The sequence below is a fragment of the Lucilia cuprina genome, chromosome 5, assembly GCF_022045245.1.
Source record: "Lucilia cuprina isolate Lc7/37 chromosome 5, ASM2204524v1, whole genome shotgun sequence".
In the NCBI taxonomy this organism is placed as follows: domain Eukaryota; kingdom Metazoa; phylum Arthropoda; class Insecta; order Diptera; family Calliphoridae; genus Lucilia; species Lucilia cuprina.
In genome coordinates, this window is record NC_060953.1 from 48,319,868 (window position 1) to 48,337,420 (window position 17,553).

Genomic DNA, 17,553 nt, shown 5'->3' on the forward strand with positions numbered 1-17,553 from the left:
TAGTTTCTAAAATTTCAATTTTATCATCAAGTTGTTTTTGTTTCATCGTGTTTTTATAAAAATTTTTTAAATTATTTAACGTCAACTTTCTGGGCCAATCGCAACTATAAAACATTGGCACTTGAGCTAAACATACCCAAGGAAACATACCTGCAATGAAAAATTTTCAAAAGTGTTAAAAAAAATTTCACAAAAAATATGTGCGCGTGTGTGTGTGACAAATAGTTCTACAGTCCAAACTATAGTCGAGTCTACAGTTCTGGCAACTCTATAGTCCACATTATAGTCAAGTCTAAAAGAGTCATGCCTATACTACAGATTATAGCCTATATATAGTCTTGTCTAATTCAGACTAATGTCATGTCTTAAGGCCAGACTGTAGTCCAGAGATGTCTATATTCCAGACTTAAGTCATGTCTATAGTCCACACTATAGTCATGTCTATAGTCCACACTATAGTCCACACTATAGTCATGTCTATAGTCCACACTATAGTCATGTCTACGTCTATGGTCCACACTGTAGTCATGTCTATAGTCCGCACTATAGTCATGCTTATATTTCACACTATAGTCATGTCTATAGTCCACACTAAAGTCATGTCTATAGTCCACACTATAGTCATGTCTATAGTCATGTCTATAGTCATGTCTATAGTCATGTCTATAGTCCACACTATAGTCATGTCTATAGTCCACACTATAGTCATTTCTATAGTCCACACTATAGTCCACACTATACTTATGTCTATAGTCCACACTATAGTCATGTCTATAGTCCACACTATAGTTATGTATATAGTCCATACTATAGTCATGTTTATAGTCCACACTATAGTCATGTCTATAGTCCACACTATAGTCATGTCTATAGTCCACACTATAGTCCACACTATATTCATGTCTATAGTCCACATTATAGTCATGTCTATAGTCCACACTATAATTATGTCTATAGTCCATACTATAGTGATGTTTATAGTCCACACTATAGTCGTGTCTATAGTCCACACTATAGTCATGTCTATAGTCCACACTATAGTCATGACTATAGTCCACACTATATTTATGTCTATATACACTATAGTCATGTCTATAGTCCACACTATAGTGATGTCTATAGTCCACACTATAGTTATGTCTATAGTCCACACTATAGTCATGTCTATAGTCCACAGTATACTCATGTCTATAGTCCACACTATAGTTATGTCTATAGTCCATACTATAGTCATGTTTATAGTCCACACTATTGTCATGTCTATAGTCCACACTATAGTCATGTCTATAGTCCACACTATAGTCATGTCTATAGTCCACACTATAGTCATGTCTATAGTCTACACTGTAGTCATGTCTATAGTCCACACTATAGTCATGTCTATAGTCCACATTATAGTTGCGTCTATAGTCCACACTATAGTCATGTCTATAGTCCACACTATAGTTGTGTCTATAGTCAAGACTATTATCAGGTCTATAGTCAAGACTATTATCATGTCTATATTCCAGACTATAGTCTAGTGTATAGTCCATGCACTAGTCAATTCTATAATTCAGACTATAATCTAGATTATATTCCAGACTATAGTCTAGAAATATGTATGTGATCTGTTGAAATCACACAATTCACTAAAGAAATGTTAAAAAGTTCATCAAACTTACCGATAACAAACAAACGTGAATTCATCAAATGAAAACTGATCATAAAAGGTGTTGCCAAAACGCGTGTTTTACTACAAGTCATTAGAAAAGCAATAGAAAAATCAAATATCGCTGTAAACCAATGAACAATCAACAAATCTGCCAAATCTTCCGTAAGAACCCAACGAAAAGGACTCAATACCCAATGGCGACTTAAAGAAGACATTGCATAACCGGATAACCATTCAGCGGTAAGTTTTTTTAAACCCGCATACATATATAATATAAAGAATTGAAATTTTATAATAAAATAATTCCAATATGGTACAGTTGAGGGCATATGGGGTTTTAGATATTTATCTAAAGAACTAAAAAAAATTAAAACAAAAAAAATTAATATCTTAATTAAAATTTTTAATAAAAACTATAAACCTACCAATAACGATTAGCCTGGGTAAACAGTAACATAGTACCCACTAAGCCAAATAAATAACTATGATTATTCCAAGCTGGTTTGTCTAATAGGAAAATATACCAATAGGGTACCACAAATAACAAACAGCTCAAACGAAACCGATAACCCAACATTATACCAATAGCACCCAACCACATGCACAGATACACACAACCCATGATAGGGAAACTAAACGCTTGTATACCATCGAATAAAGGAAAATGACAGTGTTTAGCTTCACCAAAACGTACATCCATTTGACTGCCACCTCTTTCCTCGGCTATGTCTATCAACATGGCGGCTCCTATAAATAACAAGGATAATTGTAATTTTTTGTATTTTCTTGCAATTCAATTCATAATTATTTTTTACCATATAACATACGAAACACTCCTAAGGCAGCTGCATCTACCGGACGATGTAGCCATTTGGTGAAATTATTATAACTAGTGAAATGCTCCACATCATAGTCAGTGCAAGTTTTAAATAGTTGAGAAAATGTTGTGGTTTTTTGTGATCCTAGTTGAGATTTTTGTGTTGTTTCAGTTCCCTCGTTTTCCGCTGTTGAATGCTGTTCTCTCGTTTCTTCCATTTCTTTGTCTGAAAGGAAAATTTATTCATACAATTAATAATTAATATAAAAATTTTCGTTTTGAACAGTTTTGTAATACCTTTTAACATGTATTTTGTAATTTGGAACATGTAATTATTGCTTGTAGACTTAAAAATAAAATTGTTTTAGCGATGGTTGTCTGTCTCTGTCTTTCTGACAGACCGGAGGACTTAAATAAATGTTCACAAATACTCTCTACTGATTAGATTAAAAATTTGTAATATTGGGTACCGAAAATAAATTTGAAACATATTTGAAAAAATTGACTTAATTAATGTTAGGATATTTCAAAGAGGGAACAGGGTATAACAAAGATTAACCCATTATATTGTAAATAAGATATAATCTGCCTATCAAAACCATCAAATCGTATAACCGGTACCAAACTCGGGCACTCGAAAAGAATCGAAATCTTCATTAAAATTCTAATGAGATTTTTTTAACTCTGTAGTTTGTTGGCGGTGTATTAACTACTCAAAATGCCATGTCGTCCCACGTTGGTTCGGAGAGAGCTCTCTAATCGACCCAACTTTTTTCAGGAGGTCAGAACCCCCGGAAGCCCCGAACAATAATTTAATCAAACATAACTTTAAACGAGGTATGTAAAACGAAAGCACGCAATTAATGCAAACAACGCATAACTTGAAAACAGTTATTGAGAGTAATGCACTCAATTGGTGAGGCTGTCGAAAACTTGGCAACAAACACAAGCCTGATCGTCCTTAAGAAATAATGGCGATGACGCGAGAGTTGTTCCCCAACTCAGACCTGCATTACGATATTAATCATACTCTCGGATTCTTTAGAATTTGGTCTATAAATTACCCAATCTCCAATGATAAGCTCTATTTCGAAAATTGTGGGTGATTTTAGTCATATTTGTATTGAAATGAGACTATTATTGCCAAAAAAGAAATTAGTAAAAAGAATCAGTCGTTAGTGTCTAACGATAGTTTTTTAAAGAGATCCTTGATTTTTACACTTGTGGAAAAACCATTCCAGATACCTTGATAAAATGAAGCTTTGTGTAATAGAATAGGTTAGTGCAAATAATTAACGGTTTTAAATCCGGAAAATTCGAAAAATTTGTGATATTTTGGTTATCACCTTCGTGAGATTGTCATTCTGTTTGTAATTTCTATAAAATAATATTCGGATCCCATTAAGTATATATCTTTCGAGTCCTTTTAGATACCGGAATCTATTACGCTATGTCTGTCTGTATGTATGTTTGTTGAAATCTGTTTTGTAAAGACCTCAGATATCTTCGGGATCCAAACGGTGGTTCTTGATATTTTTATACATTTTCCTTTAATAAAAGTTATTATTTTTATTTTCTATAATATTGAACTAGAACTGAACAAAAACTGAACAAGAACTGAACAAGAATTGAACAAGAACTGAACTGAACTAGAACTGAACTAGAACTGAACTAGAACTGAACTAGAACTGAACTAGAACTGAACTAGAACTGAACTAGAACTGAACTAGAACTGAACTAGAAATGAACTAGAACTGAACTAGAACTGAACTAGAACTGAACTAGAACTGAACTAGAACTGAACTAGAACTGAACTAGAACTGAACTAGAATTAAACTAGAACTGAACTGAAATAAAGCAATAACAGAATGTGTAACAGAATGAATAACGTTTAGCTTTAAAGGTATTAACAGTCTACGCAATGAATAGGATCGCACACCAGATCCGAGATTGGTCTAGGTGTTATCCTCCTATCAACCTAACGTTAAGGCATTTTATAAGGTGGTGTTTAGAATTGGAAACATTGTGGGCTATTGGTTGATATTGTAATATGATATTTCGGATATTTATATTTTATTAAAGACCCTTTGATTCCCTATATTAAGGCCAAAGAAGTGAAATATTTTGTATATCCAGGGACTATATTCAATAGTCTCTATCTGTCACTTTCATGAAAATAAGATGTCATCAGTGATATAAATTCAAACAAAAAATATATTTTGCAATTTTTTCTTTATCTTAAAAATTACTGAGAAACTCTTTATCTTATCTAAAAATTGGTTTAAACTCCTTTTTCAAATAATACGCCAACAAACATTTTCTTTTTTTGTGTTTTTTTTTTTTATTTTTTACTTTTCAAATTTATTTTTCTCAGTTTTAAAAATTTGATATAAATACATGCATGCATAATATTGTTGTTGTTGTTTTTTTGTTTGTATACTAAATACGTAAATTGTTTTGTGAATGTTTGTTATTGTTGTTGTTGTTGTATATTAATTTGTTTAAATAAATTATGATTTCATTTTTGTTTAAAAAAAAATTATTAAGATTTTCTTTGATAAATGATTCATTTTCATTCTCATTTTCATTTGCATTTTTACTGGCGTTAAACAGCACAAGCTTTTTTACAATAACGTGAAAATAAGTTATTGTAAAAAAAGAGACAAGTTTCTGTATGTACGACCAAGTTTAATAAACATTTGATGTTAGAAATTTCATTTAAGTTGTTTTTAAGGATTTTTTTTGAATAAATTTGTTTTTATTTTATTAGTTTAATAATTGGTTTTAATGAATATTGAAAATTTCTAAAATTTTTTACGACAAGCTTTTTGGTTTTTTTTTAAAGAAATTGCCTTTAAACTACTGTTTAATACATATTTTTTTTTTATATTGAATAAGTTTTAAAAAAATGCTTAAGTTTTTTGTCATTCTAATATTTATGTTGTTTTTTTTTGTGTTTGTTAATTTTAATTAATAATTTTTTTGGTTATTTTGAAGAATATTTTTTTTAAAGTTGTGGGAAATGAAAGAATTTTTTTTTTAATAAAATTGTAGTGAATAAATAAGTTGTTTTTTTATTTGGTTTTGTTTTTGTTTTTTTTTTAAATAAATAGAATTTGAAAAAATTTTATAAAAAGAGAAATATTTGGTTTGATGTTTGTTATTGAGAGAAAAAGTATTTAAATTGTAAAAATTAAAGTTTTAAATTAAATTTATATAATTTTCTTTTTTTTAAATAATTAAAGTATTAATATATTTTAAAAAGGGGGAATATACTTAAAGTTAATCTTTGGAAATATTTTAAAATACATATACAATAAATAGTATTATTATACTTTTTTCTTGTTGTTGTTGTTGTTGTTGTTGTGTAGTATTTTCTAAATTGTTATATAGTTTTGAAAAGTTAATATTTTATTTCTTGGTTTGTTTTTTTTTAAATAGTTTTTAAATATTTATATTTTTATTTTTGTTTGTTTTACTGTTAAATTACGACAAATATAATTATTATGCAAATTTCTAATACTTCATGTTTTGGGTTTTGTTTTTAATTAATTTTTTTCATAAATGTCTAAAATATTTTAAAAGTATATATATATTTAATGTATTACCATGTTTCAATATTTATTTTTATTAAGCTTTAAAAATTGTGTTGGAATAATAAAAAAAAACTTGATTTTTCAAGTAATTATTAGATTTTTTCTTTTATCATCTTACTTCTTGAGAATTATTTAAGAAGAAAAAAAAATGTATTTGATTTTTAAATCACTTCTTACAAAAACACAAAAAATCTTTATGTTCTGCAACGCCTTAAAATGAATTTTTGAAAATTGTTGTTATTTTTTTTAATGAAAAACAAAAAGTTATCGAAAATTGATGATAATTTTCAAAATTGAAAAGTGTTTGCTAAATATTAAATTTGTTTTTGTTGTTGTTGTTTTTTTCGGTATAACATATAGTTAGGAACCCATACCCAGCTGTTGGTCTTTGTATGTGTGTGTGTGTGTGAATAGGCTCGCTCTTGTTTTAAGTGTCGTTCTCTCAAATTCTCTCAAAACCTCCTACAAATTGGCAAACACCCTCAGTTTCTGGTTCCGAAAAAAAAGAAAGTTGAAAACTTCACTCTGTTCTATAAAAAAGGGGGAACGGGCGGGTGATTGCGTTTTCCTCTTTCTCCTTTGCTCTCTTTCTCTCTCTTTTTCATTCATCAACTTAAGCTCTTTTTGTCTTCATTATAAGGGTGGCGTGCATACATATATTTTTTTGAACCAGTTTTCTTTTTTTCCCCCTTAAATGCGATTTTGATTTAATTGGGAACGTGGAGTAAATGGTGAGACCATTACACCACTGGGCCAAATAGCCTCGTTGAACAGCTCGTTGAAGCGATAGTCCGGTATGGAAATCTTAAATTTACAATAAGACAATGCAGCCAAATTGGCATCGTTCTTTACCAATTTAGTACATTTAACAAGATTCTTATTAATCTTTAACTCCTCAGCCAAATGTTCGATAATGTCATCCTCCGAAGTAGAGGTGGCAAATTTGCCCACTTGCACCCAACGACCATAATCACAGACGACTTGTAAACGATCCGAATTGCAATTATTGCCGACAACTATAAGACTATTGGTTTGTTTTTTAACTTCGTTGGCATTGTTGGCATTACCGAACTGGAAGTATTGCTGATACATGCGTCCCTGTATCTGGTTGACACCGTTCACAACCTTATTAAGTTTATCCTCCATGGCGTGTATCTTGGCTGCCATGGCTTTAGGTGATTGCTGGCGACATTCATCGCAGCTGAACGAGATCATGGGATTCTTTTGTATGGCCTCGTAAAGGGCGTCATCGATGTTTACACAGCTGCGATGATATTTTTTCTGGCAATTACAGCTGATACTGGCCTCCTTGGAGTTGATTGATTTTTTGCACTTAAAACAATTGTCAGCCATTTTTGTACGTTTATTGGTACCGGACGTCTTCGGTGTTGTACTCTTAGGGGGGGCTGCTGTTGCTGCTACTGCTGTCGCTGGCTCTGCCGGTGATTCCACTGGTGGTGCTAACTGAGCGTCCGTAGAGTTTTCTGCCTTTGGGGATTCCACTTTTAAAGATTTTACAACTCACAAAGGAGTAAAGCCGACGTAAAAGAAATTCCAAAAATGTATTAATTAACACCCAATATAATAATGTCCGGACAAAGAAAAAAAACCCAAGTTTTTTTTTCTTCTCTGCAGTAGTATTCAAATTAAAACACCTCTTTTTTCTCGATAGAAAAGTTCAAAATTCACAGACACTTACATACATACACACACACACTATGTATGTATAGTATAATTGCACAAAATTTTTGTATGTATTGTCACTGGATACATACACAATGTACGAAGTTTTAGTGTTTTTTTGTAGTTAACTTTGTTTTTTTATTGTTGTATTCTTTATTCAAAACGTCTAAATTTAGGGTGTTATGAAATGAGAAGTGAGGGAGAATTTATTTAAAATTATTTAAAGAAAAATTTGCCGCTTCCGCCAAACTATATTTATTTGGTCCGTACGCTCCGAATGCCGCTGTTCAACTGTGGTAAAAACTCATTTGATTTTAACCGGCTGTTACCTTTTGTGCTAAATGTCAGAAAAACTACCCTTAATACGGCAAAAATGTACTCTTCTTTTATATTGTGGTTATTCATATGTATATAATGTTATTTGGGCTATCCGGTTTGAGGGGTTGTTTTTTAAGGTTTTAGACATTTACATACTCTCGCACATAGAGTCTTGTACGTATATGTGCACACATAAAATTGATTCAGTTAGTAACCACTTTTTTTTTAAATATTAATTACGGCAAACTATCGCAAAATCGAATGGTACCTATAGTTAAATCTCGTAATCTATACTTTTTAGGTTAAACTTTTGTATTTAAAGGTTAAATTAAACTTATTTTTCTAAATCCTAAAATATAAATATTCCACGATAACAGAGATCAAGTTATACTTTTCTTCGCTGCGCCAAACTCTATCATATCAGCGAAAGATTTCAAAAAGTTAGGACTTAAGCTTTTCAAACACAATTGTCCAATTCGCAATCGATGTCGTATTGTTGTAGCGTTGTATGTCATTGAAAATTTTCAAATCAAATTGTTGGAAACAAAAACAAATCATTTTTTTTTCATTTTTACCAGCACTCAGGGGATGACCCCTACTTATGCAAAGAATTGTGTTGGAACTAGGAAAATAGGTTGTGGGAAGCAGGATAAAGGGAGTAGTGTTTGTGGACATTTGATTTAAATCTTCTTATATCGAAAGTGGCAGGGAATACCTCTGCAGGAAGTTTATTCCACATACGAACAGTGCGGCTGAAGAATGAATTTTCCCTGTAATGTGTTGTGCGGTCTACTGGCCAATCTACCACTAGAAAGACGTGTGTTACGCAAGAATATACGGGTATCGGGAACAAGTTCTCTAATTTCAAAGGAACACATTCCATTGTAGTATCTGGCGCTGTGGGATGAACCAAACGTAATGTTACGGTGCCCAAATTAACAACTTAAGCGGTCGAGTAACTCCAAAGTAGACTTCGAAGTCCATACATGAGAGTTGAATTCCATTTTCGGTCGGATATATGTGGTGTAAATAGTAAGAAGATCAGATGGAGTGAAGTATGTTTTACACCGTTTCAAAAAACCGACACACTTGAGTGCTTCTTTCGATACTTGAAAAATGTGTTTAGTCTAGCCGACATCGCACTGAATTTTCATGCCCAGAACATACAACGTTACAACACCGATTGTGAATTGGACAAATGTATTTAACATACAAATTCGAAAATTTTCTTTCGAATCGAGTTGCAGAGTAATCCACTCAGAATTCCTCTATCGAATCAGTTTTTTTGAGATATAAACACAATCGATTAAAATAACCCATTTATCTCATCAGACACGATATCTCAAAAACCTGATGTGATAAAGATATGATCGCAGATTTGTATTGAGCGCAGTTAGTACTTTTGAAATAAATATCTTGGTTTTTTTACTTTTTTAAAAATTCTTGGCCCGTGTAAATGTAAAAGTACTTTTCGAATTTTATGTATTGGGTTAGTAGGGAGCCCCCTCCCTCAGAATTTTTCTATCATATTAGTTTTTCGAGATATTAGAAAACAAACGATTTAAAAACCACCATTAATTTTATCTGACATGATATCTCCAAAAATCTGATGTAATCGAGATATAATGTCACATTTGTATTGAGCGCAATTTAATACTTTTGAAATGTTTATATAGGACCCTAGAGTTTTGACATTTTAAAATTTCTCGACCTGTGTAATCTACACAGAAAACGTTACTTTTCGGATTTTATATATTGGATTAGTATTGGATTAGCCTTTTCCCATCTTTCTGACAACATATGGATTCCGTAACACTTCAACTGCTCTTCGATTTTGTAAAGTTCTCTCTTAAAGTGAAGAATATCTCAGAGAGAGAGAGAGAGCGTTTTGCATACACAGTCGATCAGGGGGAAAGATCTGGCATTTAAAGCATTTTCTAATCACTTCTTTCTCAATAAGTATTTTTAAAATAGGCCCGAGTGTTCTTTCCCGGGGCCAAGATTTCATGATGAAAAGCCTTAATGTTGGAGTAAGTATTGCAACTTCGGGGTAAAGAGATGCTAGAAGTTTCACTCCTCGGCTAGTCCTTGAAATGATTTGCCATGGGGTCTAACCTGAGAACCTGGTGCGCGGTAAAGTCTATAACCCGGTATAATATGTTCGGTGCTGTTTCCGATTGCAACAGATACCCCTTAGAGGAGTGCCTGTGGGACAAAGCGTTGGAAATGAGATGGTGTTATTTTTTTTGTTATTTTCTTCTGGTAATCGTAACGGATCCATTTTTCATCTCAAATTTTTATCGATAATTGGATTTTCTTTATGCAAAATCCGTTTCAACAGTTCCGAAATTCCGATTTCAATTTGTATGGTATTATATACTTGTATGGTATTATTTGGATGAATCCTGCTGATGGCGATCGTTTTGAGATTATAGATATACAAGTTACTGAAGAGTTGAATTGAGATGAAAAGATGACATCTATCCTGAATCCCATGGGTGCTTAAACAATTTGGTGAAAGAAAATAAATTGTTTTGAACTGATGCATGTGCATGGCGTTTTACGGATAAGACTTGAAATACTTGTTATATAAACTTGGGGTCTTATCCTTTCAAGCTATCAATTTCAATTTAACAAGTTTTCACTGTTTTAACAAACATATGCACGAATATATTTCTCTTTTCAATATTATTCCCTTTTTCATCATATTTTCATTCTACTCTCTTAATAACTCGCATAACTTACGAATTGAACGATATTTTGTTATATATAGACGACTACAACAAGAATTTTTTGTGTAACCAAACTAAAATTGAGAGGGTTGCAAGTGTATTTAATTTTTCTGTTATTCGGTTACTTTTGCAAACTAAAGTTTATTATCGTTGTTTTTCTTTTTCTTTGTTCCATTAAAAAAGGTGGTTCATGATAAATAGATAAATTTACAAATACTAAACGCACACACACACACTTCAAGTTTTTCTAATTGAAATGTTTTCGAAAACAGTAAAATTTACTAAAAAATTCAAGTTTTTTTAGACTTTTTTACCGCCCAACTATCTATCTATTCATCCACCACCCCCAGAAAAAAGTATATTGTAATCTCTTAAGGTTTACAAAATATGTTTGAATATGGTGAAAAGGGAAACAAAACAAAATAGATTTTGAGGGTTGCAATAGCAGACTCGTCAGCGGTGTTAAGTAATATTTTATCTTTATTAACAGGGAGTAATGAAAGTTTTTAGACATTTTGGAAAATTTTACACAAAATTTTGTGTACAAAAAATGTCTTAAAAAATAAAATTTTGAAAATGTTTTATATAAAAAAATATAAATCTAAGAAATTTTTATTAAAAACCAAATTTTGAAAATTTTCTATGAACAAAAAATATTTTTGAAAAATTTTCAATAAAGAGAATTTTTTTAATTAAAATTTTAAAAAGTACACATAAAAAAGAGAAAATTTCTAAAATGATTTAAAAAATAGTATTCACAATCGGTGTTGTACGGTTGTAAAGTAGTATGTCGTAAATTTTATATTATTGATTTGTTTTTGTTAAAAAAGTTTATTTGAAAAAATGTTATTGCATACAACGCTACAACTATACGACATCGATTGTGAATTGGATACATATTTTATTAAGAAAGATAACTTTTCTTTCCAAATATTACTTATTTTGTTTAGAATTAAAAAATTCTTTAAAAAGGAGACATTTTGGAAAACATTCGAATATTTTCTTTAAAATATTATTTAAATTTATATAAAAATTGTGCATAAAAAGTGAAATTTAAGAGAATTTTCTATTGAAAAATAAAAGTTTTCAATAAATATCTATAAAACATAGATTTTTTAAAATTTTCTATAAAAAATTGAATTTTATTGAAAAATATTCTAAAAAAGGAGATATTTTTGAAACAAATAATTAGTGATACTTTTTTTATATAAAAGAAAGAAATTTTCAAAATTATTTTTAAAAAGAGAAATTTTAGAAAATTTTCAATAAAAAAGAAACATTTTCGATAAATTTCTATAAAACGCAAATATTTAAAAAAAGAGAAAATTTCTTCAAAAATTAGAAATTTTTGAAAATTTTCTTTTAAAAGGGTTTTTTTTTTTAATTTTGTGTAAGAAGAGTAAATTTCATAAATGTCTATAAAAAAAGAGAAATTTTTATAAAAATAGAAATTTTAAAAAATTTTCTCAAAAAATTTGAAATTAAAAAAAAATAATAATAATTTTAATAAACAAATTCAAATTTTCTATTAAAAAGGATAATTTTGTGAATTTTTTGTATAAAAAAGTAAAATTTCTTTAAAAAACCTACATTTTTATAAAAAAAAAAATAGAAATTTTTAATTTTTTTATAAAGTGAAATTTTTGAAAACATTCTATTATATGAGAAAGTTTCGAAATTTTTTTTTAAAAAAGAGAAAATTTTTAATAAAAATATAAAAAAGTAAATTTTTAAACATTTTCTATAAAAAAGAATTTTTTGGTTTTTTTTTTAAGAAAAGATATATTTTTTAAAATTTTCTATAAAAAAAACTTTCAATAAAAAGAAACATTTTCAAATACTTATTTAAAAAAAGGAATTTTTATAAAAAAGAGAAGGTTTGAAAAAAATTATAAAGAGAAATTTTCGAAAATTTAAAAGAAAACAAAAATTTCAAATATATTTTCTATAAAAACAAAATAAATTTTCTATAGAAAGCATAATTTTTTTCAAATTTTCTTCAAAAAAAAGAAATATTTTACAGTTTTATAGAAAAAGTTTCGAAGACAAATATATAAAAGGGACATTTTTTTCTTTTAGTAAAGGAAAATATTTTGAAATTTCATATTAAAAAAATAATTTTTTGAAAATTTTTTATAAAAAGAAGTTTTCGAAAGGTAGAAAAATTGTTTTTCTATAAAAAGCAAAAAATGTATTATTATTGTTCCAGTTCTAGAACGCATGATTATAGCCTGTGATTTTAGAGTTGAGACCAATAATTTTTGTTCGAAATTTCCCCTTTCCGAACTGGTTTTGAGGAAGCGTTATGTCGACGACACTCATTCTTTGAAACGATTCTGGATCATTGGTTCTTTAACCAATGATTTTTGTTTGAATTTGTTAACCTCGGAATTAGTTCTAGGTAAACTTTAGAGAACGTATGCGCAAAATTCATTTAAAAGTAGTTATTTTTCAGCGGATTAGCAATGCGTTTTCTATTTCGATAAAAATAATTGTAAAATGATTGAAATTTTTGACATTTTTTTAAACTGATTCCAAAAAGTTGTTTAGTAAGCATTTCAGTGAACTAGTGTAGTATCAATGTATAATTAGTGTCAGAGAACTAGTTCCTTTTAAACTCTTTAGAAGTATTTTGAACCACAACCATGTTCCGAAGAATAGATTCTAGAAATAATGGCGACATCATTAGTTCCAAGGTTGTAATTAAAGAATCTATTTGCACTCGTTCTAGAACTAGTTGTTTTTAGAACAAATTCTGAAATTTTTCCCGAGTTTTTTAATATAAAATTCGAAATTAAATTGCGAAAATTTGTATAACAATTTTCTAAAAAATCGAGTAATTTTGTAAAATTGTAAATTAAAAAAAAAAAAACAAATTTTATACAAATTTCTTTAAAAGAAAGAACAATTAAAAAAACAAATTTTTCATTAACAATTTTTATTGAAAGGAATGAAAACGTCAACCAGTTATTTTATAGTAAAAAAGACACACAAAATTAAAAAAAAAAACTGTTTTTAAAAGAACATTCCAAAAAACATCTTTAAAGAATTATTATCTACGAAATTTCTTTTTATGCTTAATTACTTACATTAATTCTAGTTAAAATAAAATAATTATTTTAAAAATTCTTTTACTTGTTGCAATTGTTTCTTAAAATTTTTTTCCAAATTAATTTCTTTTGTTGCATAAACGTGAACACTTATTAAACACTAAACCAAGAATAATGTAATCGATAAAAGATAGAATTTAATTTAAACCATTACCACCAACCACCATGCAAGAATGTTGCAACAAAAAAAGGCATTAAACATTTGAAAATAATTTCTCATTTATTTCATTTGATTACTGTATTAAGCAGTGTAATTTAACACTAGACATTCCATATAGTGAGTCAACTAAGTTTTTTGCAAAACTTTTTTTAAGAGAATTTAAACAGATAAAAATTAAATGTATGTTTTCCATTTAAAAATATATATTGTGTAAAATTGGAAAAACCGTGAAAAAATATTAAAATACAAATTTTGATGCATTTTTTGTTGCATTTTATTACTTTTTTATTAAAATTTGCAAGCCAATAAAGTATTTTTGCATTTTTAGAATACCAATTAATTTCGTTGCAATTTTTTAAATTTTTTTTTAATTACTTTTTATAATTTATTGTTTTATGGTTAAAAAAAATATTTTTTTATTGAAATCTTCAAAAATTATATCCTCATTGTGTAAAACAGGGAAGTTATTTGCATTAGAATATGTTTAAAGGAAAATAATGAGGCAATTCCGATATAAAAAATTTGTTTAGTTTTTAGAACAAGTGTAAATCAATGAAATACAATTATAAAATGTTTAGCAATATCATTATAAAATATAAAATAAAGTAATTGATGAAATAAATTAAGGAATTATCAAAACGCACTGAGTGGTCTTTCAAAATCTTTAACTACCATAGAGGAGCGGCTTGTATCCAAGGAAAACCATTAAACTCCTCATAGTGTGATCTCTTGTAATGTAAATTTTTAAATTAACTTAGTGTCTATAACAATAAATCGAAAGATATCCTTAAAAAAATGAAATAAACAAATTGCTTAATTTTTCTAAAAATAATTGTTCAGATAAAGTTTTTTCCTTAAAACTTGGAAAGTTTTTTTCATAGGCAAATTACTTAGTTGATTCACTGTACATACACATATCGCTCATTTACTAACACACTGGCATTATCTAAAATATACATAGGTTTTTTGAACTGAGGCGTACAAATTATGCTTCCCACTAAAGTCTTTCACTAAGATTTATCAAATATATATGTTTTGGAATTTTTGTTGTTAAATTTGAAACTAAAACTTTTTTCATGAATCTTAAATTTAATCAAAATTAAATTTTAATTTAATTGAAAAAAAACATATAAACCTCAAGTATCTGAATCTGGTTTACGTTTTCAAATCTATTCAACCTGGGGTTCCTCGCTTACGAAATTTTATTTCGTACAGTAAAACTACATCTAATCCAAAAAAAAAACATCCAATTAAAAGGTTTAAATTGAAAACTTAAATGTTTACACAATTTATTGCGTAATATAAAGATTTGATAGAAAACAATAAAGCAATTTAAATCGCATCAGATAGTACTTGACCTCATAATGTTTAGAGAAAATGAACATTTTGGTTTCCAAAAAAAAAAAATCGTTTTTGACTAAAAATCGATTTATACTCTACAGCACTTTAGTGGGGAGGGTATATTGGATTTGTGCTAATGTTTGTAACGCATAGAATTAATGGTCCCATACCCAAGGTAAATTAATCAGAATCATTCTGAGTATATAAAGTCATGTCCGTCCGTCCAACTGTTTTCCCCCTAGGGGCATGTTACCTTAGTGAAATCTCCACCGTAATGTTATTGCAATCCCGGGTTAAGGAGGTGCTTTTAATACCTCTAGTCTGCCGAGATTTAAAACTGGTAATGTCAAATGTATCCTCGGTTTCGCCTTGGAATAATTTGGCATGAGATCTTACCAGAGCACCATATAATCTAGTACTATTGGTGCCCAGTGGTCCTGGCTTGTCAGTTTGTTGAGGATCCTTCCGAATCCATGTAGTGGCTGTGGTTTAATACCCATATATGTCTATATTCCCTCTCCAGTGCTGTTGCCATCTCAACAGATGTCACTGGGTGATGTGACAGATGTGTTGGATTTCTGAACCTTTTGAGTATCTTTTACTCTTCGCGTAGTTGGGCGCCAGTATAAGTTGGAGAATTTTCAGGTTGACACTTGGTAGTTGCCTGTCATCACGTGATCGTTCCTAGTGGTCTGAAAATCGAACTTATGTAAGTTGGTGAACAATTGGGAATGTCTTCCCTGCCCTCCAGCAGACTAGTACTGATTTAGTATGCCTCTTACTTCTGTGGAGTTCTCTTGTGCTGTAGCCTTCTCAAACGTACTCATATTGTTTCATGCTACGCGTCTTATGTTTGAGGTCCATCCACTCAACTTGTCAAGGAAATTATTCGGTTTGAATTGACTTTGGAAATTCTTACATCCTTTGTTACATTATATCGACATAAAGAGGGATCCTGATTTAATGACCGGGTATTTCAGGCAACCAAATACGTCTCTAGGTGTTGTAGGGTGGTCATTTTCCCGTATATCCGGGAGATTGTTTTCACTTGATGTTGGGGTTGAGCCCATGCTGTCTGTCATTATGCAACGGGTCTACTATGGCAATAGATTAGATAGCTCGAGTTTTGCAAAGTGCTTGTACAAGGCTACGATCAGCTATGTACAAAAATTGCCACCTGCGTTCTTCATAGAAGTATTCAGATTCAGTGGATGGAAAAGTCATGGATGACAATTCGTCCATCTGTTTGTCTTTTCATATAACCATTGTAATCAAACTACAAGTAGTAATTTTGAAGATAATTGGGTGAAATTTGGTACGCCCATTTTGGACTCAAGATTGAACCTTATTGATTTTGGTTGATATCGATATCAGAATCCCTAAATTGGGATTTCATGTTCATAGTTATGCGAAATTTACTAATATAAACAATTTACTAATTTCAACAAAAATCCCTTCCCCAAACGGTAATTATTTGACCCTCTAGTCCCCTTATATAGTCTCTATCGGAAAATCTAATGTTCATCAAAAAATATATAGAAATTAATCAAACATTCAACATGTTTCCTTAAACCAATTTCTACTTTGATTTTTATTTATTTCTTTTAAATTATTCTCTCTAATGACACTTTTCAGCCCATAGTGCGTCATTGGCTTTTAATAAAAACGTAAATAAGATTGTTGTTATTTACTAAGAACGTTTTTTTTTGCTAAAACAACTGCAACACTATAAAAAAATATCCATGAATTTATTGCCACAGGTTAAAAACAAAAACAACAACACAATTTTAAAACATTTTTTTTATCATGACCTATAGCTTTTGGTAAATTTTTAAAAATTTAAAATTTGCATTAAGTCTTTAACTATTTATTTTACACTGACTTACCTAGTTTTTTATTTTCCATTATATTATTATCAATATTTGTTTTTATATTAAAATATTATTCCACAAATTCGTACGTTTTATTGCAATTCAATAAAGACGACAAAATTTATTAAACTCCTTAGACAAACCAACTGTTTACAACTAAACTTTTATCATTTCACAGCTTCCTATTTATATACACACAATGTGCCGAAGACATTGTAAGTAGGTGGGCAATGATAAATACATACATACATACATATATAAATACCTCTAC

The 17,553-nt window shown here is 29.5% G+C and overlaps 2 protein-coding genes and 1 long non-coding RNA gene across 4 annotated transcripts in view; 1 reads left to right on the forward strand and 2 right to left on the reverse strand.

Annotated features, from left to right (window-relative positions):
- Window positions 1-17,429, reverse strand: part of LOC111686371 (vitamin K-dependent gamma-carboxylase) — an 18,568-nt gene extending 1,139 nt beyond the window's left edge. The window contains exons 1-5 of one of the 2 annotated variants that reach the window (XM_046953334.1): window positions 17,298-17,429; window positions 2,470-2,697; window positions 2,080-2,401; window positions 1,665-2,011; window positions 1-150 (exon numbers count right to left, since the gene is read on the reverse strand). The exon at window positions 1-150 is cut by the window's left edge and continues 1,139 nt beyond it. In XM_046953334.1, the coding sequence (XP_046809290.1) occupies window positions 1-150; window positions 1,665-2,011; window positions 2,080-2,401; window positions 2,470-2,697; window positions 17,298-17,316 (1,066 nt within the window). In that variant the 5' untranslated portion in view covers window positions 17,317-17,429. Of the gene's footprint in view, window positions 151-1,664; window positions 2,012-2,079; window positions 2,402-2,469; window positions 2,698-13,889; window positions 14,010-17,297 lie in introns of those variants that run through there. The other variant, XM_046953335.1, reaches the window with a different exon arrangement.
- Window positions 1,516-17,553, forward strand: part of LOC124420465 — an 80,015-nt gene continuing 63,977 nt past the window's right edge. Inside the window, exon 1 of the long non-coding RNA XR_006941231.1 lies at window positions 1,516-1,894. This is a non-coding gene — a long non-coding RNA (uncharacterized LOC124420465). The remainder of the gene's footprint in view (window positions 1,895-17,553) is intronic.
- On the reverse strand, window positions 6,299-8,052 carry LOC111686369. Its single transcript, XM_023448731.2, has one exon. The coding sequence runs from the start codon at window positions 7,418-7,420 to the stop codon at window positions 6,758-6,760; it is 663 nt and encodes a 220-aa protein (XP_023304499.1). The 5' UTR covers window positions 7,421-8,052; the 3' UTR covers window positions 6,299-6,757.

Excerpts from the sequence above, each read along its gene's own strand:
- LOC111686369 (XM_023448731.2), bottom strand. The coding sequence starts at position 7,420 with ATGGCTGACAATTGTTTTAAGTGCAAAAAATCAATCAACTCCAAGGAG.